At 47.8% G+C, this 25043-nt stretch overlaps 1 protein-coding gene across 1 annotated transcript; it reads left to right on the forward strand.

Annotated features, from left to right (window-relative positions):
- The first annotated feature begins 300 nt into the window (after window positions 1-300).
- klf13 (Kruppel-like factor 13) lies at window positions 301-24125 on the forward strand. The gene is made up of 2 exons (XM_048256696.1): window positions 301-1065; window positions 23711-24125. The coding sequence occupies exons 1-2, from the start codon at window positions 627-629 to the stop codon at window positions 24076-24078; spliced, it is 807 nt and encodes a 268-aa protein (XP_048112653.1). The 5' UTR covers window positions 301-626; the 3' UTR covers window positions 24079-24125.
- The last annotated feature ends 918 nt before the right edge of the window (window positions 24126-25043 follow it).

A 25043-nucleotide genomic window follows, 5' to 3' on the forward strand; every position in this document is an offset into this window, starting at 1 on the left:
GCTTCATTGAAATAAATCACTGGAGCTATTTAAAATGTTCCTTACCAAAAGTTCAGGAAAGGATGTTTTATAGACATTTTTTGTTATTCTCATGGTGTTTACTGACTCAAGTGCCCACATAGTTTACATCTCTTTGTAGTTTGTGCCTATAGCTCTGCAGAAAGTTTGGTGAGGGTATATGAGGTAGTGCACTTTGGAACACGACTTGGTCCAATGAGCGGCAGTCTGCTCTGACGCCGCTGCTGCACGCTACCGGCTGCCCCGCCCCCAGCATGGATACAGCCAGCAGGAGCGCGGCGCATAGGCATACTGTCACTGTGCCGCTCAGCACTCTGCTGCCATCATGGGAGTTTTCACATCAAGCCAAGATAAGTTTCCAGACTTGCAATTACCGGCAAAATCGTTCTAGTGCATAGAGTACGTCTCTACCGGTGCTGTTAGGGTTTCGTCTTAGCCGATTTGTAATCAATATGTTATTCTTGCTGAAACGCCGGTAAGAGTTCTCTAAACAGCATCTACCTCCCCATCAGCACCACACAAAGGGAGCCGCGGAGTTGAGTCTTTTAACGAGCTGTTGTTGTTTTTGTGAATGTCATAAAATCATTTGGGCTATTTTCCTTTTCGAAATGGATCACTTTGCAGCAGAGTGCCTTGTGTCAATGTCCAGCCGTGCAATTGTTCATGGTCCTAAAGGGAATAGAGAGATCAAACCAGAAACTGTGGTCTCTCCCAGGAACGGAGAAGAGACCAGGGAGCCTCTGGTGAAAGACAACTCTTCTCTTTTTGTCGTGGCCAGAATTCTAGCGGATTTCAATCAACAAACCCCCGCCAATTTTGCCGAACAGGCTAAAATAAGAGAGGATAGCTTGGCACCAGAGCTGGTCGGCGAGGATGGAAACTCTGCCACACCTACTAGCAACCCCGTCGACACACGAAAGGCCAAACGACTGAGGGCTCGCGCAGAGCAAGGATACATCCTGAAAAAGCACAAATGCCACTATTCAGGTTGTGAAAAAGTTTATGGCAAATCGTCCCATCTCAAAGCCCACCTAAGGACGCATACAGGTCAGTTTCATTTGAAGCGAGTGTTTCCTGGGGTAAGAAATGAATGTAGCCTACTGTTACGTTTTGAAATAAACTAGCAGAGAGTGGAGGACTTGGGATTTATTTCTGTAGCACTGCGTTTACTCGGATGCACTTTGACTGCAGTTGAACCACATCAGTGCCTCCGAGGCATACAGTGATGTTTGCCTTGTGGTTTCCGTGTCCTCCCGTAGTCTATTAAAGAGACGAGTGTTTATCGTGAGAGTGCTGTTGCATTTTCTGTATCAAGTCTGTCTCCATTAACCAATTGGTCAGTTTTACTTGCTTCATTGTCACAAAATGGAACGTAGTGCTATTCTACCAAAGGCTTCACAGGCACGCCCACTGGAGAGAGAGAGAGAGAGCGCGCCGTGGTCAATGCCAACAACTATTCCTTTGCTTCTTATCTTTCCTATCATTTCTATCATGTTGGTGAGACCCCAAGGCTGAGTCAGAATATGATCGAAAGCGACAGGCTACAGCACATAAAGATTGGGTCTGCCACCCGCTAGCCACGTACAGCCTACACCTCGTGTTCCGAAAATACGCGTCTGCTATTTTCACCTTTCGGGGCGACAAAAGATAGCCAGCAGCGTGGCGTACCGGTCATAAAATGCTATAATCAGCCAATAACGAGCAGACCGTCACGTTGGTGCGAAAAGTTGTCGAAACTGGCGAAGTCAGCCCGAAGTCACGTTGCAGGAAGGGGGAAAACGGCATGTGCTTCGGATACAGCCCTCAATCCAAGGATGATTTACACAAATTACGCATTATTCGACCTTCTCGCAATGCAGAGGCGCTCCTCAAGATGAATAGAGGGAGAAAAAACGATGGAAAGTGCAAAAAAGTGGGGGTTGGTGAGAGTTGTGCAGTTGTCCGTCTGACTGTTAAGCTCTTTGTTGTGATGTGCCACACCCCCGGCAGACAGACTGCCAGCCCAGCTGATCTGGCCAGCAACAGACTCAGCTAGCTGAGCGCCGAGGAGGAGCAGCACTGCCGGGGACTGCGACTGTACAGACCGTGTGCTGCACAACGCCCCCCTAGACATCCAAATCACACTGTTAAACAGACAAAACGTAGACCACTTAAACAATAACAGCAACATAAAATAAAACAGTGTCCCTCATGTTACAGACCAATTCCACAGCCCAAAATGATTTTTTAATGCCACCCCACATATCGCCATAGCATATAGGAGAGTAAAATGATACAGATTAGACACAAAACACTTGCTGGGCTGTTTTTCTACAGCTAGTGATACTGTAGGCTTCCCAAACAATGCAGTAGCCTATGTCTCAGTAATAACAAACACTTATTACTAACGTGTTAATTACAGCTGCCCTCAGGTAATATGTTACCTGTCTAGGCTACTGGGTAAAAGGCCATTGTGGAAAACGGGTGCAAATCAGTTGTAAACAGTTGTTCAAAGGTAGTTTTTGAGTATGTTCATCATGAGCGAAGATGTGGTGTGCACTGTGCATATTCCAGTATTTGTTTATTTAGTTGTTGAAGAGCTAGAAACACATACCAGACATCACTATATCACACACATCTAATGTGCATCAAAGAAAACCTTGTTTTTCCCAATTTAGATAGAGATAGATCGATAGAGAGATAGATAGATAGATAGATAGATACCGTACTTTATTGACCCCCAAGGGGAAATTCAAGGATTTTAATCAATTTATCATGTCATTTACATTTTACAGAAAAGCGGTGAATGACATTTAATGTGTTGTTACATCCCCTTATATGGTACATAAACAACTACCCCAGGTAGCCCACACATGTTTACATATCTTTAAAAAGTGTTTTCTTCTTTTATTGGATATTTCATGGAAAAAATAGATAACATATTTAGTGTTTTAAGTCACAGTGAACACTGAGATTAACCAGCTTTCTTTGTTCCTTAGAACAAGGCACTAGTGTGCAAGAGACTGTAGTCCATGGTATTTGTCTGCCAACTCTACCCTTGTATCATATTTTTCCAAGCCTGTATCACTGGTTGCGTTTGCATAGTGAGAACAAACTGTGAAAGTGAGAAAAGTTCTGCACGCCTTGACTGACTTGTTGTAACACACTTGTGTGGTTATTTGCTCAGTGTGTCGATAAGAAATCCCACTCGATGTGAACATGTGACTGCAGTACACCAGCAATTGTGATTGTGAGTCTGGCATCGTTCCAATTTGTGGATCATTATATGCAATAGTGATGTGTTGACATATTTCCTAAAGCTATGAATGTTCTTAAGGTCAAACCCACAATCTATATCACAGTGTACACTATATTTTTCCACCCCCCCCCTTTCTCTCTCTCTCTCTCCCCCTCTCATTCTCCCTCTCTCTCTGTCTCACTCCTTTTTCCTTTGTCAGTGGTCTACCGCTTAGCTCTGCTCCCTCTTCTTGGCACTCAGCTGGTATATTCTATCTTCCCCAACTCCTGATTGGGCCCTGCTCCAGCTTCTGGCTTTCGATAGGCCCGGGTTCCGGTTGAATAATGAGCGCTCCATCTCATTTGTTTTGGTAATCAGAGAATGTGGGTCATTTGAGTTCAGCAACCCACTCCCGGCCAACCTGCTGCTAGTCCCGGGCGCCTCATCCCATCGGTCGGCACTCAGCAGATTTTCCACCAGCCCTTACCAATAGAGCAAAGAGAAAACGGATTGCCCTTGTCCCTAGCCAAGCACCACACCGTTTAATTGAAGGGGGGGCATAGTGTTATAAAAACAAACCAAGACAGCCAAGTGAGACGGAGTCCTCAGTTGACTTCAGCAACGCCCTGAACTTGCAGCTGACTCAAGGCCTGAACTCTGCCTCATGTCAGTTGTCTGGCTGAAGCAGGAACTGGGCACCAAACTGCATCCTGCATGGATTGCGTAAGCTGCCCCAAGCTCAGCTTTGTTCATATTTTTTAGATGAAGGGGGAGTTAAGCCTTGACCCAAAAAAATGAAAAGCAAGCGAAATGCTGAATTATCATCTGTTTTAGTCATTTAGGGGAAACAGCCCTTCAAAACAAAGGTGGAAACATTTCAATGTGTCTCCAGTTGTTATCTGAACTGTGCTTGTCCAGGCTGTCCAGGGTTGGCTGCATACTAGTGCTGAGACTCCTTCTATCTCACAGACCATAACAAAACATTATTATTGTCTAGGTTTCAGAGCAAGTTTAGCACAGTGTCCCATACAATGTCTATCCCAAAAAAGCATAATGCATGTTGGACAGCAATTGGAACAAGCCACATACTTTTTTTATTTATGTTCAGAGTTGAGGAGGAATTGCATTGTTCAGTGATGGATTTAAGAACAGTTTAAGAACTCCTTAAAGTTGATGCAGTCTCTGTGTTCCTTAAATGCAGATATCTGGAGTTGAGAAACAGCAGAGAGGGTTTGCACATATAGTAGGTGTCTGTGGAAGAGGTCCAGGCTTATGTCAAGCCATGGCCAAGTCCATGCCACAGTCAGGCGCTATATGGGTGGTTTCTAGCTTATATCCAGCAGATGCTTTACTGTGATTTAAAAAAAAAAAAAACTAAACCTGTTAAAAGCTCCAGACAGAGAAACTGACTTTTGGCTCCTTGGCTTAGGCATACTGGCTGTTAAAACCAGTGCCAGGAGATACGTGTGGGGTACTTGGAGTACATATATAGCAATATATGCAACATTTGCCATGTGTTTTTATAGTAATCAAATACAGCACAAGTTTTAAATGAGTGGAAAATGCACACATTTTTTCTGTGTTCTGTTTTTTTTGACCACCTCTACCCCGTTGAGGCTCCATTGTAAATTACCCTAGGTACCTTTAGGCAAAGTAACTGAATCTAACTGGAGCAAAGTCGAGTGGGGGCCCTTCTTCCCCGATAGCAAACTAGTATGAGTTCCCACTCAAAGACCACGTGCCGATCCCAACCCAGTGTAATTATGCTAGCTGTGAGCTTTTTTCCCCTCTTCTCTGTAATTGTTATTTTAACCACCTTTTGTTGCATCATGGCCCAGTACTCCAGAGGCAAAGCTGGGGTTCTATATTGTTCCAAATCAGAATGAAGTCACTGGAATGACCCTGCTTTGACCTTTTGTTTTAGAAAGACCTATATTGGTTTAGTCCGCCTGAACCTTTGCTGACCTGTCACCCGCAGGAATGTTTGTGTGCAAAATACACTGGTGCCTGCGGCAAGTGGAGAAAGAGCCGTGGCAAAATGTTGCCTGACTCGTTCTTTAACAGTCCTAAGGGCAAATATTGAGGCACGTGAGTGAAGTGTTTTAGTGGTTTTTACTGTTTACTAGTTTACTATTTACTAGCTTTGACCACAGCTGTTGGTTTTAGACATTTTCAGTAAACAGTTGGTTTTAACAACATTTAATGTGCAATTTACAGTATTTTTCAGTCAAATTACAGGTTTTGACCAAGGGTTCATGCTTCAGGCAAAATTATCTACATTTTGCCTTCAAAACAAAACACATTCATGTAATGAACTAAAATAACACCTCAGTTCAACTTCAGCATCAAACAAATATAACGTACAAGGCTTTGACGTACGAGGCTCAGATACCATGTGTATTCCTCATAGTAATTAGGTTATGACCATACCATCACAAGAGAGATGTGGGGAGGTCAAACCAATTAGTCAGCCATCACCACAGAAGTAATAACCATCTCTGTGTGGGCATATGGAGCTAAATAAAGACACACAAACATGACGAGATAGGTGATCAAAGCCCACTGGCTCCTCAAAACGAGAGGCAGAGCAATCCCAGATATGGATCCCTTGCCAGATCTAGGCCATATCAGGGCTAGACCCATATCAAGGCCTGATCTGGCCTGAAAATCCGCTGTAGATAACTATCATGGCACATTAATGCTGATGTCATGTTTCTGGGAATTAAGAGACAGGTATAAAGGAAGGGAAGATGAGAGGAGGCCTGGAGGCTTAGCGACTCCTGAGCTAGCGCTATAGCCTAATGCCCACTCTGCATTATTCATCGTTAGGAGTCGAGGCTCTCGCTTGAGGCCATCATGCCATACTCTGGATGCGCCACAGGACTCCGTTCCTAAAGTAAAGATAGATGTCTCTAACTGTACATTACTCTGGCGCTGTGTTCCCATATGTGTAGTATGATAGCATGTTCACGGAATACTTTTGCAGCATTTGTTTGTAAAGAACAAAGATCTAATGTCTGGTCTGGTGTGCTCTTATGCATACTAGCATACCTGTGGATATAATTGGACCTGCATCATAGTCGGCTATCTGCCACAAGCTTTCTAGCTGCATCTACAGTGTCTACCACATGTTGAGCTTGTACGCATATTTATGTGAGTTTGGGGATATTCCTCATTGATTAGCATTTGAAAACAAGCTGTAAGAGCTTTTGCGAAATGTGTGAAATATTTGGTGAAATGGGAGGATGTTTTGGAGTTGCTGTAATCCAGATTTCATTATCTGTTCCAAAACTTGCTTTACGTCAGCCTGTTACTCAACCCCCGCCCCAAAGACTTCCCTGTGGTACACTTTGTTTATTTATTTATTTATTTGTTTGTTTGTTTGTTTGAGGACTTCATTGATTCACATTGATGGATTCACATTGAAAACGTAAAGTCTGTGTAAGTTAATTAGTACATTTGTTGATTGGCTAACCCATGATGTCTCCTCGTGGTTTGAATCTGTGGCCTACATGCAGGTCCTTGAGTTAGGGTTAATCTCTCCTCCCCCCCCTATAATCTAATCTATTGGCTGTGTACAACTCCATAATGTCATCTGCGTTCATTTAACTGACTCATACAGTTGTGTACCATTCTTGTAATTACGCTGATCTTATATCATAAGGGCTGCAGCATGTAGTTAAACTGTCATCCATAATGTTGGGCCAGCATAGGACTCGTCACAATAACAAATAACAGCACTAAGTCCTTAAAAGTGTCATTCAGTGTCATTGTGTTTTCAGTGAGATCACTGCCGGGAGATGTTGGGATAATATGACACAAAATGGCTGCATTTTTTGTTGGTTGTGATTTTTGTCGGGGGTTTAGAGTGGTTCAGGCTTGTCTTTGTGTCATCATGCGGAATCCTGAAGCGTAAGCAGTAGGGGCATTAGGACCTGACAGACTTTGGGGTGGGGGACTAGGATGGTAGGGGTGTACAGGGCTAAGACGAATGGCCACTTATTATGGAGTCTTCGTTTGAGGTGCTTGGAAGCTGCAGCAGGTTTCGGGTCTAAGGTTACCAGACAGCTTTGTCTGATCTCCTGAAGCTGGGTGAGGGTGGGTCTCCCCTCCCGACCTGAGCACTTGTGCTAAGCTAAGGAAGAGGTGGAGGGGGGGGGGGAAACTATAAATTGACGCACAAGACCCAGGGCAAATGAGCTTTATGGGTGAATGAGAGCTAAGTAGTATGCTGGTTAAGACGATGCATGCAGTTTGCAAGTGATGACCCCCTTTATGAAGCCACGCCATGCTCTGATCAATAGAGATTTGACAGCTCCACATGGGCTTGATAATCAATGTTTTTTCAATCAGTCTTGTTCCATGGTCTAGCTACATTGGCTCTCTTGCATGAATGAATGCCACAAACAGAGGTGTAACTGTATATTGTGTGCCTCCTACATATTCTCCACCTGCGTAGTTAGTTGAGAAAGACAGTCTACTGCCTGTCATGGTCCAGGGTCTCAGTTCAGTCCTGGGTCCTTGGATTCTTTCAGAGCCCCTTTCTTGCTGCAAAGTTGGTCAAAATAGTTCCCTCATTGATAACCTGTGCCCTATTTTGAGTATATTGTGTGTGTGTGTGTGTGTGTGTGTGTGTGTGTGTGTGTGTGTGTGCAGGTGTGTGTATGCATGTGGGCATACTTATATATTTCAGCTCAACCTGGGCCAGTTTATGTTTGCGTGTGTGTGTGTGTGTGTGTGTGTGTGTGTGTGTGATGTGTTATCTATGTGTGTGTGCATATGCATGTGTGTGTGTGTGAGCCCAGCCCAGGCCAGTTCCGCCCCCATAGGCAGCTGCTCTCCCCGGCACCCCCTTATTATTTCCTCTGGCCATAATGGCCGTAATGTGACATAAAGGGAGAGCCTTGCCCACTCTGCCCCCGATGTGCTCATTAAAAGTCATCCCTTTATTCGAAGGGGTAGCACCTCTAACCCCGTCCCCCACCCCTGCTGGGAGACCCTTTGCAAAGGGCCCGTCACCTCTCCAAATAGGCCAGGCAAAGACACAACACTAGCAATCAACCGCAGCAGCGTTTGCTATATCACAGAAACAAAGGCCTTAATGGCATATTTTACAGTCTGTTTGACTTGTCTTTGCTGGAAACCTCTGGGCTTGGCTGGGGTGGCCCTTTGATATTGTGCTCTGGGGGGCCTCCAGGGCCACCTGGAGCTACAGAGGACTTGCGTGCGTGAGTTAGTGCGTGCGTGCGTGCGTGAGTGCCTGCGTGCGTGCCTGCGTGCCTGCGTGCCCTGCGTGCCTGCGTGCGTGCGTGAGTGCGTGCGTGTGTCATACTCTCAGATGTTTTGTGCTGGCCACACAGCGTAGAGGTGCCGTGTCGAGTGTGGCTGTTTTTAGGATGTTACAAAAGAAAAAGCCACAGGATGAGTCATAGTGAATCAAAAAATCTCTAAATCTTTGTGGGGAACTCAAACATGCTTGAGGGGGCTCTAAAATACTCCAATCCATATTGGGTCTGCTGCCTGTTCTGTTTCTATACCAGTCTCTGATGTGTTACTGTGTGTGTGTGTGTGTGTGTGTGTGTGTGTGTGTATGAGCGTGTATATAACTGAGGTGACTAGATCCCTCAGCAGGTCAGCCACTGTGTGTGTGTGTGTGTTTGTGTGTGTGTTCTCTGACTGGGCAATCCTGCCCTGCTCTGGTTTCCTGCCCGGCTGCCCTGGGCTGGATGCCAGGTTACGGCACCGCTGGGCACAGGAGGCTGGGCTGTGTTGTGCTGTCTGCCCCAGGCATGCCAGCAGCCCCTGTGGCCCCGTAAGCCAGCCATGTTTCCAACCAGCACGCACGCAGGCACACACTGCCCTGTGTGCGTGTGTGAGTGTTTCTCTCTGTGTAAGTTAATGTGTGTGTGTGTGTGTGTGTCTTATGGAATATATTCTCCTCACAGTGGTGTGGCTAAAATTCCTGTCAGTCGGACCCCAACCACCCCTCTCTGGTTTCAGCCCTCGCTGTGCTGTGCTCTGTTTATTCTGTACAGTCGTCAGTCAGACACCACCACCATGAGAGGAAAACTCTTCATTCCGCTGGGAACCTCCATTTTAAAAATTCACCCTAGTTTGTCGTTTCAGATGATTTCCTGTTGCTTTTGTCTTCTCTGCTGTGAAACGTATGGATAATTATTTTAGTTCCGCTCCAGTGCCAGCACTAATCCCATGACTTTAGGGCACGTGACCTGCAAGTTCTGGAGGCTTCGGTCAGTGAAGGGGTGGGGAGTGGGGGTGGGAAAAATCTGTCGAGGTGGCACTCATATCTTTACATCTGGCTGGTGTGTGAGGCCGTGGCCAATGGAAAGCCGGCATTAGCCAAATCCACTTTATTCCCGGTCAGGGATGTAAATAAAACTGAATGGATGGGGGCTAACCTCGGCTAATCTTGCAGGTTAATGCCCCCGGGCTTTCGTCCAGCTGACTGGTCCAGGGGATGTGTCTAAGAGGGGGTTGCTCTCCAGCCTCTCTTTCACCCTCTCTCACTCGTTTCCATCCATCTCTTCATTCTCATCATTCCAAACATAAACAGGGCAGTGTGGAGCGGTCCTGTGCGGTCAGTTGTTTTTCCTCTCTTCTTCGTCCACGCTGGGTGGTCTATGTTGATCGCTCATCATCATAAGCAAACATGGCAGCACACACTGCAGGAATCCACATGTAAGCAATGGGGACCAGAGAGAGAGAGACCCATATGTACGCTTTTGCAGTAGGCTTCCATAACTGGAAGGTAGAGAGAGAGTGTGTGTGCAAGAGAGAGAGCAATACCCAAATACATGCAGTGGTCTTCCATAACTGGAAGGGACAGGGAGGGAGAGAGAGAGAGAGAGAGAGTGCCTTTCCTTTCCTGCCGGAGTTAAAGCTGGAGTTATATCAGGCCACGGTCGGTCCGGCCCTGCATTTGCAGACCGCTGAGCTCATGTATTCTTTAGTTGGCTTTGGCAGCGACTTATAAAAGCCACTCTGTTCCTCCCAGCCCTGGCCCAGCCCCCTTTCCCCAACCCCCCGCCTCTCCAGACCCCCTTCCATGGGTTCCCACTCTCTGTTCCAGGACTTCCAGCTATGACTGCGGTATCCAGTGAGTGTGTATGTGTGACGGAGGGAGATGGTGGAGAGTGCATGTGTGTGTATGCATACGTGTGGATGTGTGTGTGTGTGTTTAAGTGTGTGTGTATCTGTATGTGTATTTGTGTGTCTGTGAGCGTGCTCAGGGGCCTTGCCGTTCTTGGCAGCCTGACACAGGAGGGGTGTCAGTTACCTCGGGCAGGAAGAAGGGGGATCTTGGAGGCACTGCAACAGCTCTGCGTCTCTCCACCTCCGTGACACAGAAGCCATCTTGAGCCGGACACTGAGGCTGTCACTCGCGCTCGATAGGCAGGGCATAGACGCCATCTTGAGCTGGGCACCGAGGTACAAGGGCACAGAAGCCATCTTGAGCAGGGGGCAGAGAGGCTGGCTCTCTCACGCTAGGGTAGCAGGCCTTTTGCAGGGGCTCTGATCTACATAGCTCAGCTGTGCTCTGTTCCGCTCCACACTGCTATGCTAGGCTATGCTATGCAGTGTGTGGGCTGGTTGCAGTGCACAGAGGGGGTGATTAGGGTGGGCGTGAGAGAGAGAGAGAGAGAGAGAGGCGCGCGCTGTCGGTGCAGAAGGGTGGATGGGCTGTGGGTGGTGGTGTATGCAGAGAGGGGGTGGGGGTGGATGATAATGGTGGTGGTGGTGCTGCTGGTTGAGTTTGAAAACTGGGAGGATGCACTGTTGTCAGTGCAGAGAGGTGGAGGGGATGGTGTAGAGGTGGGTGGAGGGGGTAGGGGTGGGGATAGGAGATGGTGGATGATGATGGCGGGGGTGCTGGAGGGTGGAGATGGAAGGCAGGTTGAGGGCGGATGCATTGCTGCTGTCGCTGGCCTCCGCTGATGTAGGTCACCCAGTCAGCCGATCTGATTGGCCCAGCCGCATCTGCATCCGATCTGATTGGCCCAGCGACAAGACAGGGGGAGGGAACTCTGACAGACCAGTGGAAGAGTATGAGCACAGTCTGGTGGAGAGGGAAAGAGCAGTGTGTGTGTGTGTGTGTGTGTGTGTGTGTGTGTGTGTGTGTGTGTGTGTGTGTGTGTGTGAGAGAGAGAGAGAGAGAGAGATAATTGTATTGTAATGTGTGGACTGTGTGTGTGTGTGTGTGTGAGAGAGAGAGAGAGAGAGAGAGAGAGATAATTGTATTGTAATGTGTGGACTGAGAGAGAGAGAGAGAGAGAGAGAGAGAGAGAGAGAGAGAGAGAGAGAATTGTATTGTAATGTGTGGACTGTGTGTGTGTGTGCGTGAGAGAGAGAGAGAAAGTGAGTGCGTACACACAATTTTTCATGTTACATGTTCAAAGTCTCAAAGTCTGCTTTATTGTCAATTTCTTCACATGTCAAGACATACAAAGAGATCGAAATTACGTTTCCCACTATCCCACGGTGGAGACAAGACATATTTTACCAATTAGGTCCACAGACAAACATAACATTCAAGTAAACAATATAAAAAGTAAAAATAAGAAGGCACATACAATGAAGAAAATAAGAGCAGCAAAATTTGAGTTGAAAATGTGCAATTGTGCATACAGTAGACGGTCAATATAATAGTGCAAAAGTCAGGCCAATAAATGGCTAAGGTAGTTCTGTTTGACCTAAGTATGCAAGTGGCATAGTGGTGCAAGTTATGTAAGAGCAGCAGAAGTGTGTTCAGAAGTGTTTTCAGGACAACAGGACAACAACAAGTTGCAAAGTGTGCAAGTGTACAAGTGGAGTAGTGCAAGTGGAGTAGTGCAAGGCAGCCATTGTGGGTCCAAAGTCCAGGATGTTATGTAGCTGAGGGTAGAGGGGGGAGAGAGTTCAGCATCCTAACAGCCTGGTGTACGAAGCTGTTGGTGAGTCTGGTGGTGCGGGACAGGAATGTTACTGTTTCCCTTAATGTTGTCAGAGTTCTAATTGTTTCTGTAAAAATTATGCTGCTTTGTTTTGTGCTTTGGCAACACTGTACTTACAGTCATGCTTATAAAGCAACCTTGAATTGAAATGAAAGAGTGGTAGATAGATAGATAGATATATACTTTATTGATCCCCAAGGGGAAATTTAAGAGAGGAATGTATACAGTTACAGATAATGTATGCAGAGAAGATGAATGAATGGATGGAGTAAGAGAGAAGAATTGTGTGAAACTATAGAGTGAAAGGGAAGAAGGAGAAAGATCTTAAGTTATAAGGAGAGATGGAGAGAGCACAGTGGATGGATAGGGTATGAATGGACAGAGTAGAGCCCAATGGCAGATAGGAAAGAGGTGGATGGAGAGAATGAGAGAAGGAGACAGACAGAATACATTGGGGAAGAGTAGAAGAAGGAAAATGGAGAGGAGTGCAAGAACATGTTAGCAGATAGCTGACAGATTGAATGGTTGCAGAGAAAGATAGGGAGAGAGAGAGACAGAAAAGAATACAGAGATGGAATGCTAGTAGAAAGAAAGAATTGGAGGTGACATGGGGTAAAAAAGATACAGATAGAGAGCGAAAGTGCAGAAGAGAAGAGAAGAGAGAGAGAGAATGTAGAAGAGAAGATGAGAGAGAGAGTAGAAGAGAAGATGTAGGAGAGAGAGAGGGTGTAGAAGAGAATATGTAGGAGAGAGAAGTTGTAGAAGAGAAGATGTGTGTTAGCAGGCTGTGTGTTACCTTTGCTGTGGCCTGTGAGGAATCCGACCCTATACAGCGTCATAAATCTGCAACCCAGAGCCACAGCCCAGGGCCCTGTCTCAGATGAAAAGAAACATTCAGATAGAGACTTGGCCTTGTGTGTGTGCACATGTGTGTGTGTCTGTGTGTGTATATGTGTGTCTGTGTGGACCTGAGTGTGTTTGTTTCTGTATTTATATGTATATATGTGTGTGGGTTGGAGGGTGTGATGACTGATATTTCTCAAGGGAAGGTAAGAATACTTGAGTGTGTGTGTGTGTGTGTGAATGGCGTCGGTCTGCTGTCTGCAATGGCCTTGATGAGATAGTCACGCCGGTGCCGCTGGGATATCTCTCACTGGGCATGAGGGCTTCTCCAAACCGTCTTCAACTCAGTGCTTTACTCACTTCTCTTTGTGTTCAATGTTTTCTACACAAATTGTAAGATCTCCTGTAGAACAGTTCATTGCCTGTTTGCTATGCTCACTCAGAAGTTGTAAGTCCAGCTCCTGGGTCCGTCGCTCTAGGTCTTTCCATCTGTCCCCTGCTCTGAACACTGCACTGAACTCATTGGTGGCACTATTGATTACCTAATCTCATCTGATGTAGCTAACATAGAACATTTTCATCGCATTGCATTGGCTTCAATCAGATGTTCTTGGAACACGTATAGGTCGATACGCAAGTAACCAGGCATGTTTGTGGCAGGAATAGGTAGAGCCACAGGTAACCAGGTGAGCTTGGTGCAGGTATAAGTAGACACATAGGCTAAGCAGTTGGATTGGACCAGAGAGCCCTTGTGATAGTCCGAGGTGAACGGAATGCTGGTGAGATTGGATCAGCGCTCCGATCCAGCTGGCATGGCGTTTGAGCGAGCGAGGCCCGCAGCCGATGGTGTGTGTGGAACTGAAGATAGATAGATGGCGTATATCTATCTGCCCCCTCCTCACTGCCCGTGTCTGGTGCCCGTCTGTGCAGACGTAAACACTGGTGCTAACGGCAGCAGCTGTCCCTGTGTCCTCAGCTCGCCAGGGTTAAAAACATCACCCGCAGATCAGGAACCTGCCTGTCAGCCTTTTCCCAGGTTAGCCCAGAACAGCAGAGGAGAGAGAGAGAGAGAGAGAGAGATGTGTAACTTATTGAGCCAGCATATCTTTACATTAGCACAGCAGATCTTTAGATCACTGCACCCTTGAAAACACATGCATGAGAGAGATAGAGAGACAGAGTAGAAGAGACTGACAGAGAGAGTGAGAGAGACAGATAAAATGGTGGGGGGGGGGGGGGGGGGGGCTCCCCCAGTCTAATTGACAGAGTACTAAGTGATGAGATGGCCAGCGCTGTGAAACATGGCCTCCGACCAGGAGAAGGGACGGGGCCTGTGATGATGGGTAACGGCCTGTCTGCCTGAATCAGCCAGCCTGTGGTTGTTTGTCAGGCCTCCTGCGTGAGAGGGGGGGTGGGTGGCTTGTAGGGGTGAGTAATGGATGATGCTCATGGCGGTCTTATTAGAAAGCCTCACTGTGGTAGAGCATGCTGGACTAGGGGCGGTGCCTTTGTTCCCATCCTGTGCGTCTGTGTGTGGAGATTGTGAGTGTGTGTGTGTGAAGAGATGCACAGATTTTCAGACAGCCCTGACCTGTTAGCGTTAGCATATGACCACTGAAGACAATAGACGATAATAAATTAAATGGCTCTTCTATGGCGCGTTGCTCCCCCGCCATAAACCCAAGGCTGTGTTTATGACTGGAGACACGCCCAGGAGTCCTTTGTTCCACCCACTGTCGGCTGTATTCAGGCTGCATGCACTCAAGCTCGCCTCAGCTCAAAGACATGAATGGAGCCTGAAAGACCTGCTTTGAGGCTCTCGCTCTGGCACTCAGCAGTGCAGTGCTCCCCTATGCAGATACATGCACGTACACTCATCCACACATACAGACACACACACACATAGACCATATGCATACACATACAGGCACTAACACACACACACACACATTATGGTTTTGATTAACAGACATGAATTTCTTCACATTGGTTTGGGTGTCTGTCATAATTAAATGATTTGAGACACTCCTCTCAGCCCATGTATCTGATTTATTATTTGGACATTTCATGACCCAGAGGCTTGGAGTGATTCTTCTTGAGTCTCAGACTGTGGGTTTTCTGTGCATGCTGTGCATATGTTAAAGCTTATGCTATACTTCCCGCCAGTTTATAGCCAGGCTCCGTCTCATTTTATTTTAAATACCATTGCTGCTTTACGAGTGGGAGTGTCCTCCATGCATGGGTCCTTTCAGACCCGGCCCCTCCTACCATCCCGTCATGCTTTGCAACCGCCGCAGGCCGATGAGGTCATTGAGTGGGCTGTGCCCAGGCAGCGTAGACGGCACGTGGCGGTGGGCGAGAGGCCTGCCAGAGTTTGTGCCTGGAGCTGGAGTGGGAGTCTGAGTTGGGTCGGCCATCTTATCATTAGGCCTGTGGTTGAGCGGAGCGCTGTGCCCTGGGCCGTGGTTTTGGACGAGGTAGTCTGGCTGTCTGTCTCCCTCCCTTTCTCTCACTCTATTCTTCCCTCTCTCTCTCTCTCTCTCTCTCTCTCTCTCTCTCTGGTTCCCCATGCCTGGCGTGAGGCCACAGCCATGAACACTGAAGTAAATCATTCCTCTTCTGATGAGCACCAGTCTGCGCTACTACGTCTGTGCTGCCATTTTCAGCTCAGATATCTGCCCACCACTACCGCCAACTACACCCGCCCCCATGGGCAAGAGGGAATGAGAGAGGCAGAGAGAGAGGGCAGTTGGAGAGAAAGAGATGTGGAGCTCCCTTTATTCCCATTTCACTTGATGAGGAGCAGTGCATCTTACCTAGCACAGCATGAGCAGAGAGAGAGATTTTGAGATTTTAACTCTTTCTTTATTGGTTTACAAAAACACTGAAAGATTCACACAATTAAACTCTTTTATAGGATAAAAATGATGTTAATTTTTTTTAAAAGGACTACAAAAGTTGACTAAAGTGCAAATTGTCATCAAGACGGAGAGAGAGAGAGAGCCTTTCTTCATAGCTATGGTCATGTTGCTATGTAGTTTCCAAAAGGTAGCTATGCAGCAAAGCAATAGATAATGGAAGAGAGGACCTAGCTTTTTAAATGTGTTAAAGATAGTTTCACATTTACCTTCTAAGCAATGGTAGCTGCATCTGGAAGGGTTGCTAAACGCTAAGGCCACCAAGGACATGGAACTTGTGCTCAGTAAAAATTAAACATTTCTTTACTGAACAGTAGTTGGTTTAGGAAACCATGAAAACAATTCAGTTACATGAATTAACGCAAGCGTGATCACAAGCCCCCAGCTCTTTACAGGCCTGCATGAGACTTCTGCTGGATTTTAGGCTTTGTCTCGTCTTGTTCCGTTGTCCTTGGGTTGCGTCTCGTTTCTCTTCTCCATTTTTGTGCAAGCTCCTCTGCAGAGCGGTGCGATGTGGAGGTGTTTTAACTCCGTAAAAAAGGGAGAGAGGCTGTCTAGCTAGCCGCGGGGGATCGGGATGCACAGCCTCCCTCTGCTCCACTCTCTTGTGGTTGGTGTTATGCAGACCTGTGTTCCCTTCACGCTGAGGCAAAAGAGAACCATGTCTCACGAGCAACAATAGCCATGGGCTGCAGGAGCCCAGATGATTTTTTTTTTCACTGCTAGCAAGAGATGAGATTGTGTGTGTGTGTGTGTGTGTGTGTGTGCGTGTGCATGCTTGTGCTGAGTACATTTAAGGACACCCACAGTCATTCAGAGCAGGATGTCTGGCTGGTGAGAAGGGGGGCAGTGAGTCTAAACTAGTGATGCCTTAGCGCTCAGGCAGTGGATCGTGTTTTCTCCTCTCTCTCTCCCTCTCTCTCTCTCTCTCTCGTGTGTGTGTGCCAACCATGGATGAGGAGACGCCAGGAATTTTATCTCCCTCTCACCAAAGGATGCTGGCCGCTGGGGCAGGTGACTGACGCTAAAGGCTCCGGGACTGACGTTAATTCTCCCCCTGCTCCTGCGGGCGGGAAACTATTAAGTTCCTCCCGCCACTGTTAGACACCCCCCCCTTTCACATCGCCGCTCGCTGTCTTTTCAGGACTCGCCAAGCCAATCACAAGGGGTTTGTTCTTCTTCTGCGTTTGTCCTTTTCGTGACTCTTCATATCAAATGAGAGGGTGTGTGTGTTCTCCTTCGGCGTCCTAGCCGCAAAATGAAGTGGAAGGAAACGGCTCGAGGAGGGTGGGGGGAGAGAAGCGTCGAGTGGAGCAGTTTTATTTACTGACCCAGTGGCCCCGAAAGGGAACAGTTATATAACTCTGCTACCTGTGACATAATCGCATCACCTCGGAGGAAGACACTGGCTGCTACTGCCACCTCGCCTGACGCTGCTACTGCTTAGCTGAGCGTACAGCACAGCACAGTGCAGCACAGTACAGTACGTATTCATGATGTAACTGCCTCACGGGGTAACTGGGTCACTGTGTGCATTAGACGAAAGCCCAAAGCTTCCCTAATTACCCCACCCCACCCCTCCTCCTGCTAACCATCCAGCACCCCCCTCCATCCTGTGTAGCAGCCTGCCTCTGAGAGAGAACGGGGCGCGGGCTGCCAGGGTTGGACGGCAGCCAGAGAAGGCCGGCCTATGGGCTGGTCCCGACGTCACACACCGGCCCCGAAGGCGTCTCCGCGTCTCGTTTCACCCGCGCGCCACGAGTGGACAGCGTGACGGGGGCAGAGAGGAGGTGAAGAGGAAAATGGAGGGAGGGAGGGATAGAGAGAGAGGGTAGAAAAGAGTGCCGTGGCGTAGTGGTTATCTTGCTCCTGTGCTCATTACTGAGAATAGCGCTGAGCTGTGTGGAGTGTTGAACCTGAGCCCCTCCTGTGGGCACTGGGTCATTGTGGGCTGTGGGCTGTGCCCCTGCCATTGTGTTCCCATAGAAACAAAGGGGGGCCCAGCGCTAACCCGCTAACCCACACCACCCCACACCGCCCAGTACAAATCAGCTCTGGGCAAGGCTGTCGATCCACCCCCCACACCCCGTCAGTGTTATGAAACACTGATCCTGTACATCATGTCTTCCTTTGCATAAGTACATCCCTTGCTCATCTGACACACACACACACACACACACAAACAGGCACACACACGCACACATACACACACAAACAAGCAGACACACACACACAAACATCAAATTGTAGGCTCACTCTCATATACATACAACCATACACAAAAACAGACATCTACACACCCACCCACACACACACACACTCACACACATCAAATTGTATATTCACATACAAACATACACCCAAACAGACACAAGCATGTATATATAATTAAGACCTTAAGCTTTCACACATGGGTGTGGGTTGCTGACATCATTGTGGGTGGATGGCAGGCTTGTGGGGCCGTTCTGACTGAGTGCCCGGCCGGCCTGACTCCTTTTTCAGATGCTTGGTGTCACAGCGTGGCACTTTTGTGTGCCCACGAGTGTGCCCACGAGTGTGCATGCACACACACGCACACACACACACACACACACACACACACACTCTGGGCCCATTTAGTCCTTGGGTCTTTTCCAGAGCTGTGGGAACACCAGCAATAACAGCAGCAGCAGCAGCAGCAGCAGTGGTCCTGCATAGAATAGGCACACAGCCCAGGACTGAGCTGAATGCACCCCCGGAATGACCCGGAAGTACTTACTGTGTTTATTTCACACTCTTCCTCAGAGTTCTGTGTTCTCTTCTCTATGATCAATCACAAAAATATGCATCAAAGCACACAAAAAGAACCTTTCCTGTCTCAGTCTGTTTCTCTGTCTCTTATGTACACACATTTGCCCTCCCTGTTCGAATCGTGAACGTGCTTGTGGTATGATGGCAGGCTTTAGCTGTGTTCTGGTCATGCCTACTGGGGGTGTGGCAGGTGTTGTGCAGTGCAGTGCAGTGCTGCTATAGGCACCCCTCTTAGCTTTCCTGAGCATCTGTGAGTCCACCCTGCACCAAGGCCAGCATCCACACATGCTTCCCTGCACTTTGGGCCAGTGAAATATTCATGTTGTGAGATCTATTACCACTGCCGGCCAGGCAACGATTGGAGATCTCTCTCTCTCTCTCTCTCTTGGCTTGTTAAAGGAGAGTGTGTTTGTATGAATTATGTCAGTGTGGATGTCAAGTTGAATGTGTGTGTGCACTTGTGTATGTGCACTTCCATGCGTTTTGTGAGAAGGGGTGTGTGTGTGTGTGTGTGTGTGTGTGTGTGTGTGTGTGTGTGTGTGTGTCTGCGTGTGTGTGCGTGTGTGTGGTATGCTGTGTGTGTGTGTGTCGATGATCTTGTATGTGGACACTCGTCTTCTAAAATCTGTAATAGTTTGTATTGCCTTGGCTCGTGTTTTCATCAAGCTAGTGGGAGTGTCCTAGTCCCTGTGTGGGAACACCACAAAATCTGCTGGAGTTTGACTTTCGCCTGTTGCTTTAGGAACTAGGCTAATCTTAGATTTTGTCTATTTATGTTTATATCTGGAGAACTGTAGATCCAGGATGTTTAAACAGGGTTAAACAAGAGTGACCCGCTGGAGATTAGTCCCCGGCTGTTGATCTGTACAGGAACATCAGATATCAGCCGGACCTTGTGTGTAGCTTGCTACAGTTTGTGTGTGTAGTGTGTCAAGCAGTAACTGTGCATGATTTAGCATGTGTATAATTGTGTGTTTTTTTCTGTGTGTGTGTGCGTGTGTGTGTGTGTGTGTGCGCATATGTATGTGTGCGTTTAAACCTGATTGGACACATGTGCTGGCTGGGGTGGTGTGTATGTTTGGTGTAAATGTGTTGCAGGATTAGTATGTTTATGTTCTCAACAGGTATTTACTTGCTGAAAGGTTTTAAAAGCATAAAAACAGAGTAAGCGTCAAAAAAGTGTAATTAAGTGTGTGTGTGTGTGTGTGTTCATGCTTCTGGTTTTGTTTGCCTGTGTGTGTGCACAACTGACTTTGGGGTAGTACATATGTACACACACACACACACACACACACACACACACACACACACACACACACACATAGCCTGTGTGCTGTCTGGAGGTGAGGCTGTCAGGTCCCAGACTGGGGAGGGGGGAAGTCTAGACTTGCTCATTTCTCCTGCTTTGTAGCGCAGGCCCGGCGATAAAGGAGGGGGAGGGACACCAGCAACCACTCCACCCCCCACACACACACACCCCAGGAAAACATAGTGCTGCTCAGGATGTAGACCTCATATGTGTATGTGTATTTAGTGTGTGTGTGTTTGTGTGTCTGTGCATATATGTATGTATGTGTATATATTTTATATATATATATATATGTGTGTTTGTATGTATACGTATGTATTTGTGTGCGGAGCAAAGCAGACTTTCAACTGGGGCCCTGTGTTGGGAAAAAAGAAAGAAAATCCCAGGAACAAAGGCAGTTCTAGGCCGTCTGCGCTCCTGTTCACTCATCTGTTCAGTCCAATTTGCTGCGTTAATGACTGAGAAGTCTGGGCCTGTTCTGTTATTTCCTTCCTCCCACCAAGCCACACTTTCCTTTCTTTTCTGTGCGTGCAACAACGCACTGCCTTTTTTTCCATGACCAAAGCTGCTACGTCACTAGATTTAAAGATGGTGTGTGTGTGTGTGTGTGTGTGTGTGTGTGTGTGAGAGAGTGTGGCCCATACAGTTTGCCGCGATGCAATCAGCATAATCGGAGGCGGCGCTTTACAGTAAATGTTAGCCCCACACTGCTCCGCTCCTCTCTACAGCGTAGTGTAGTGCCCCGCTCGCCTCTCCTCTCCTCTCCTCTCCTCTCCCTCCTCTCTCCTCTCCTCGCCTCTCCCTCCTCTCTCCTCTCCTCTCCTCTCCCTCCTCTCCTCCTCTCCTCTCCCTCCTCTCTCCTCTCCCTCCTCCTCCTCCTCTCCTCTCCTCCTCCTCCCCTCCTCTCTCCTCTCCCTCCTCTCCCTCCTCTCCTCCTCTCCTCTCCTCTCTCCCTCTCCTCTCCTCTCCCTCTCCCTCCTCTCTCCTCCTCCTCTCCCTCCCTCTCCTCTCCTCTCCTCTCCTCCCTCCTCTCCCTCCTCTCCCTCTCCTCTCCTCTCCCTCCTCTCCTCTCCTCTCCCTCCTCTCTCCTCCTTTTTCATCTGGTCTGGTCTCTCTCATTGCTGAGTAAAGGCTGTGTAAATTTAGAACAGCGCATCCCACTATTGTCGGGCAGAAAACCACTGACATGGAACTAAAGAGAATTCTGTATCAGCCATGTTCAGGCTCTCGTAGGCTAAGTACATGGTATTCAAGACCCACTAGGTGTGTGTGTGTGTGTGTGTGTGTGTGTGTGTGTGTGTGTGTGTGTGTGTGTGTGTAGTTGACCAGTTCTCCCAGTTTGTGACTCACAAGAAGTTGGAACGAAACCTCACCACTGCGATATATAGTTCCATCTGGCTCTGAGTAGATTTGTGTCAAAGCCTGCTTTTATTGCTGAAAGAAAGTGGGTTTGGTGGGGCTCAGGGTGGGTGGGGGCTCGGTGGGGTGGTGATGGTGGGGTTGTTGGGGGGTGTCTAAGGGCTCATTTCCTCCTACAGAGTCGGTCACAGACAGTTCCGCACACTGGAACGGGTCGGGTTCGGCTGGAGAGATCATTAGCATCTGGATCCCTGGCTAATTAGACTGGAAGTCTGGCTCCCCTGTGTGTGTGTGTGTGTGTGTGTGTGTGTGTGTGTGTGTGTGTGTGTGTGTGTGTGTGTGTGTGTGTGTGTGTGTGTGTGTGTGTGTGTGTGTGGACGAGCCAGGGACAGGGTGGGGTGTAGTAGGGGGTTGTGGCTTTGGTGGTTGGAGGAGAGGGGGCGTGAGGGTGGAGGGGAATGACAGAGAGTCACGTTATGGTGCCTTTGGGGACAAAGAGAGAGAGAGAGGAAGAGATTTGGAGAGAGAGATAGAGGGAGGAAGAGGGAAACAGAGTTGGAAAGAGAGAGGAAGAGATATTTGGACACAATGTAACCGTGATGGAGAGAGACAGAGTTGGAGAGACAGAAAGAGAGAGAGAGTGAGAGAAGAAAAGCGAGAGGTGGTGTTTATGGCCGTGTGGACTATGAAGCATGTTTGAACTCCAAGATCCCCCCTCTCACATCTCTCTCCTGCTCTTTCTCCTCTCTCTCTATCCCTCTTTCCCATTCCCTCCCTCTCTCTCTCTCTCTCTCTCTCCCCTCTGAGACTGGGCGGGTGTTATGGCCACTCACTTATCTCGTGGCTGTGTCGGCTCATGTGCTGGCTGCCTCTACTGAGATACCACGAGTCCACAGGACCCCTTTGTGTCTGCCGTCGGGACACGTACCCCTACCGCCCTACACACATCCACCCCAAGCCCCCCCAAGCCGACCCTCCCAGTCCCTGTCAAGCCCCCGTCAGCGTCCCCATCTCCCCACGCCCCAGATGACCTTGACTAAATGCGAATTGTGATGGAACATATGGTGCCTTTTTTCTTTTCCCTCATTTTTGTACGTTTCTCTGGTAACATCACCAACTTTTATTTTCTCTCTAAAGAGGCTTGTCTCAGCGCTGGGTTGAGCCAGGAGTTGCATGCAGTGTGTGGCTTGAGCCAAATCTCTTCTGTGTTGTGTTATGAGAGGGTGGGAGGGGGCTTCATTTGTTGTTTCAAATTGAGAACAAGCAAGGTGAACTTGACCTTGACCAGCCGTGTGTGTGTGTTTTTTGTGTGTGTGTGTGTGTGTGTGTGTGCGCGTGTGTTTGTTTGTCTCTGTGTGTGTGTAATTGTGAGTGTGTGTTTGATGAGTGTGTGTAATTGTGTGCATGTGTATAATAAGTCTGAGGTGTGTGTGTGTGTGTGTGTGTGTGTGTGTGTGTGTGTGTATGTGTGTCTGAGGTATGTGTGTGCAACAGTTTAGCATGTACACCGTTGTGTCGGGTGTGTATTAGTGTGACCAGAGGAATGGCCTGTGTGTATTTAACAAGCGCCTGGCAGCACACACACATACACACATGGCAGGCCAGGACTGAGAGGAGGTTAAATGAGGCCTTTGTTTGCCGTGTGTGTGTTTTTTTTTTTTACTTCGTTGGAGGGAGGTAGAGGAACAGGAACGATTGAGAAAAAAATCACCTGGTTGAGGTCAGTCAGTGCGTGTGAGTTTGCGTGTGTGTGTGTGTGTGTGAGTTGAGATCAGTGGCGGCGAGTGCTGCTGTTAATTGGTACCAGTGAGGCGTGGCAGTGTTGACGACACAAGGCCTCCTTAACACCTTTAGCCAGCCAGTGGAGCTCTCCTTTCAACGTCCCCAAAGGGCCCCTGGGGACAGAGCTCAGCTCCTTTAGAAGTGCACTACGGGTCAAGTGAATGCACAAAGCAATCCAAAAAACAACAAAAACAAAACTCAGTCATCCGAGCAGAAGCCCTGCAATCTCATGCCAGCAAAACATCATGACATTTCAGACTCAATGCTCTTCATGTAGAAAACTATACAGTAGTCTTTTTTATGGCGCTTTTGGCAACAACAGCAGATTCTAACATGTCTTATTGTGAAGCTGAATACAATTGATGATCGATGAAAAAGATCCTCTAGTTCCTTAAAGTCCTCCACAACTACTCTGTTGCTTTTGTATGGCATGTTGTAATGATGTTGGCATGAGTTTTATGTTGGAAAAAGCATGAAAAATGGACAGAAAATGCTGATCTTGTTTGTCTGCCCTTTGGTACAGGTGAGCGCCCGTTCCCCTGCACCTGGCCCGACTGCACCAAGAAGTTTGCCCGGTCGGACGAGCTGGCACGCCACTACCGCACACATACGGGCGAGAAGAAGTTTGGCTGCCCGCTGTGCGACAAGCGCTTCATGCGCAGCGACCACCTGATGAAGCACGCCCGCCGCCACTCCGACTTCCAGCCCGCCATGCTCAAGCGCCACCACGGAGCCGGGGGCAGCAGCGCCGCAGGAGGAGGCCTGGGAGTGGGCAACGGCATGGGCGGCGGGGGTGCCAGCGCGCGTCCCGGGTCCCTCAGCGACTACAGCCGCTCCGACGCCTCCAGCCCCACCCTCAGCCCCACCCTCAGCCCTGCCAACTCGCCTTAAGACGAAAGGAATAAGAAGAAGAAGAAGAAGAAGAAGAAGAAAGAAGACAAAAATCCAGCCCCACTTTCCCCCCCAGCCCCCCATCAAACCCCCAGCCCCCAATCAAACCCCCCACTGACCCCCTTCAATGGGGCTCCTGGCTGGTTCTATTCATTATTTTATTTAATGATTTTTTTTGTGAGAAAGACTTCTTTTTCTTCTTTCTCGTTTTTGTTTCTCTCTCTCTCTCTCTCTCTCTCTCTCTCTCTCTCTCTCTCTCTTTCTCTTTCTTCTCCCATAGTAATACTCATGTTGCACAGTTGCTGCCCTCCTTCCCCACCACTGGTTCCTTGCTTGCTGTGATGTACTGTATTGTACATAACCGCTTGTAGTAGTGCAATTTTTTTCTCGTGCAACCAGAAAAAAAAAATACAACAACACACCAACAACACAGAAACAAAAAACAAAAAAAACAGAGAATGCCTTTCGCAGATGGCAATATTTACAATCTGTACCATGTGTCTGTATTTCTCTAGCTTCTGGCCACAGCTTTCCTCATTTTGTTTCATTCATTTTAAACAACTCAAGTTGTTCAAGTGGACAAAAATATTTAGACAAAATTGACAGGTATATGAAATTGAATTTGTTTTTTCTTTGACCTTTTCACCTTGACAAGGTGAGGGGGCGAAGGGGCAAACACACCACACCTCAGGATTCAAACAGTTTTTATTTTGAGTTTCTTCTTATTTGGGTTTTTTTTTCTTTATTACTCACCTTGACTGCACAATACAAGCATCACTTTACTCTGAAAAATTCAACATGGGGTTGAATTTTTGCACCCTGCTCAGGGAAGGCTGTGTTAGCTTGAAAGAATGAACATGTTTGAAGAGAAAAAAAACACAAACACAGACACACACACAGGCACACACATACATACACACACACAGACACACACACATAGACACACACACACACACAAACTCACA

The sequence above is a fragment of the Alosa alosa genome, chromosome 11, assembly GCF_017589495.1.
Source record: "Alosa alosa isolate M-15738 ecotype Scorff River chromosome 11, AALO_Geno_1.1, whole genome shotgun sequence".
Lineage (NCBI taxonomy): Eukaryota > Metazoa > Chordata > Actinopteri > Clupeiformes > Clupeidae > Alosa > Alosa alosa.

Excerpts from the sequence above, each read along its gene's own strand:
- klf13 (XM_048256696.1), top strand. The coding sequence starts at position 627 with ATGGATCACTTTGCAGCAGAGTGCCTTGTGTCAATGTCCAGCCGTGCA. Across the intron at positions 1,066-23,710 it reads CCACCTAAGGACGCATACAG|GTGAGCGCCCGTTCCCCTGC; the intron begins GTCAGTTTCATT and ends CCTTTGGTACAG.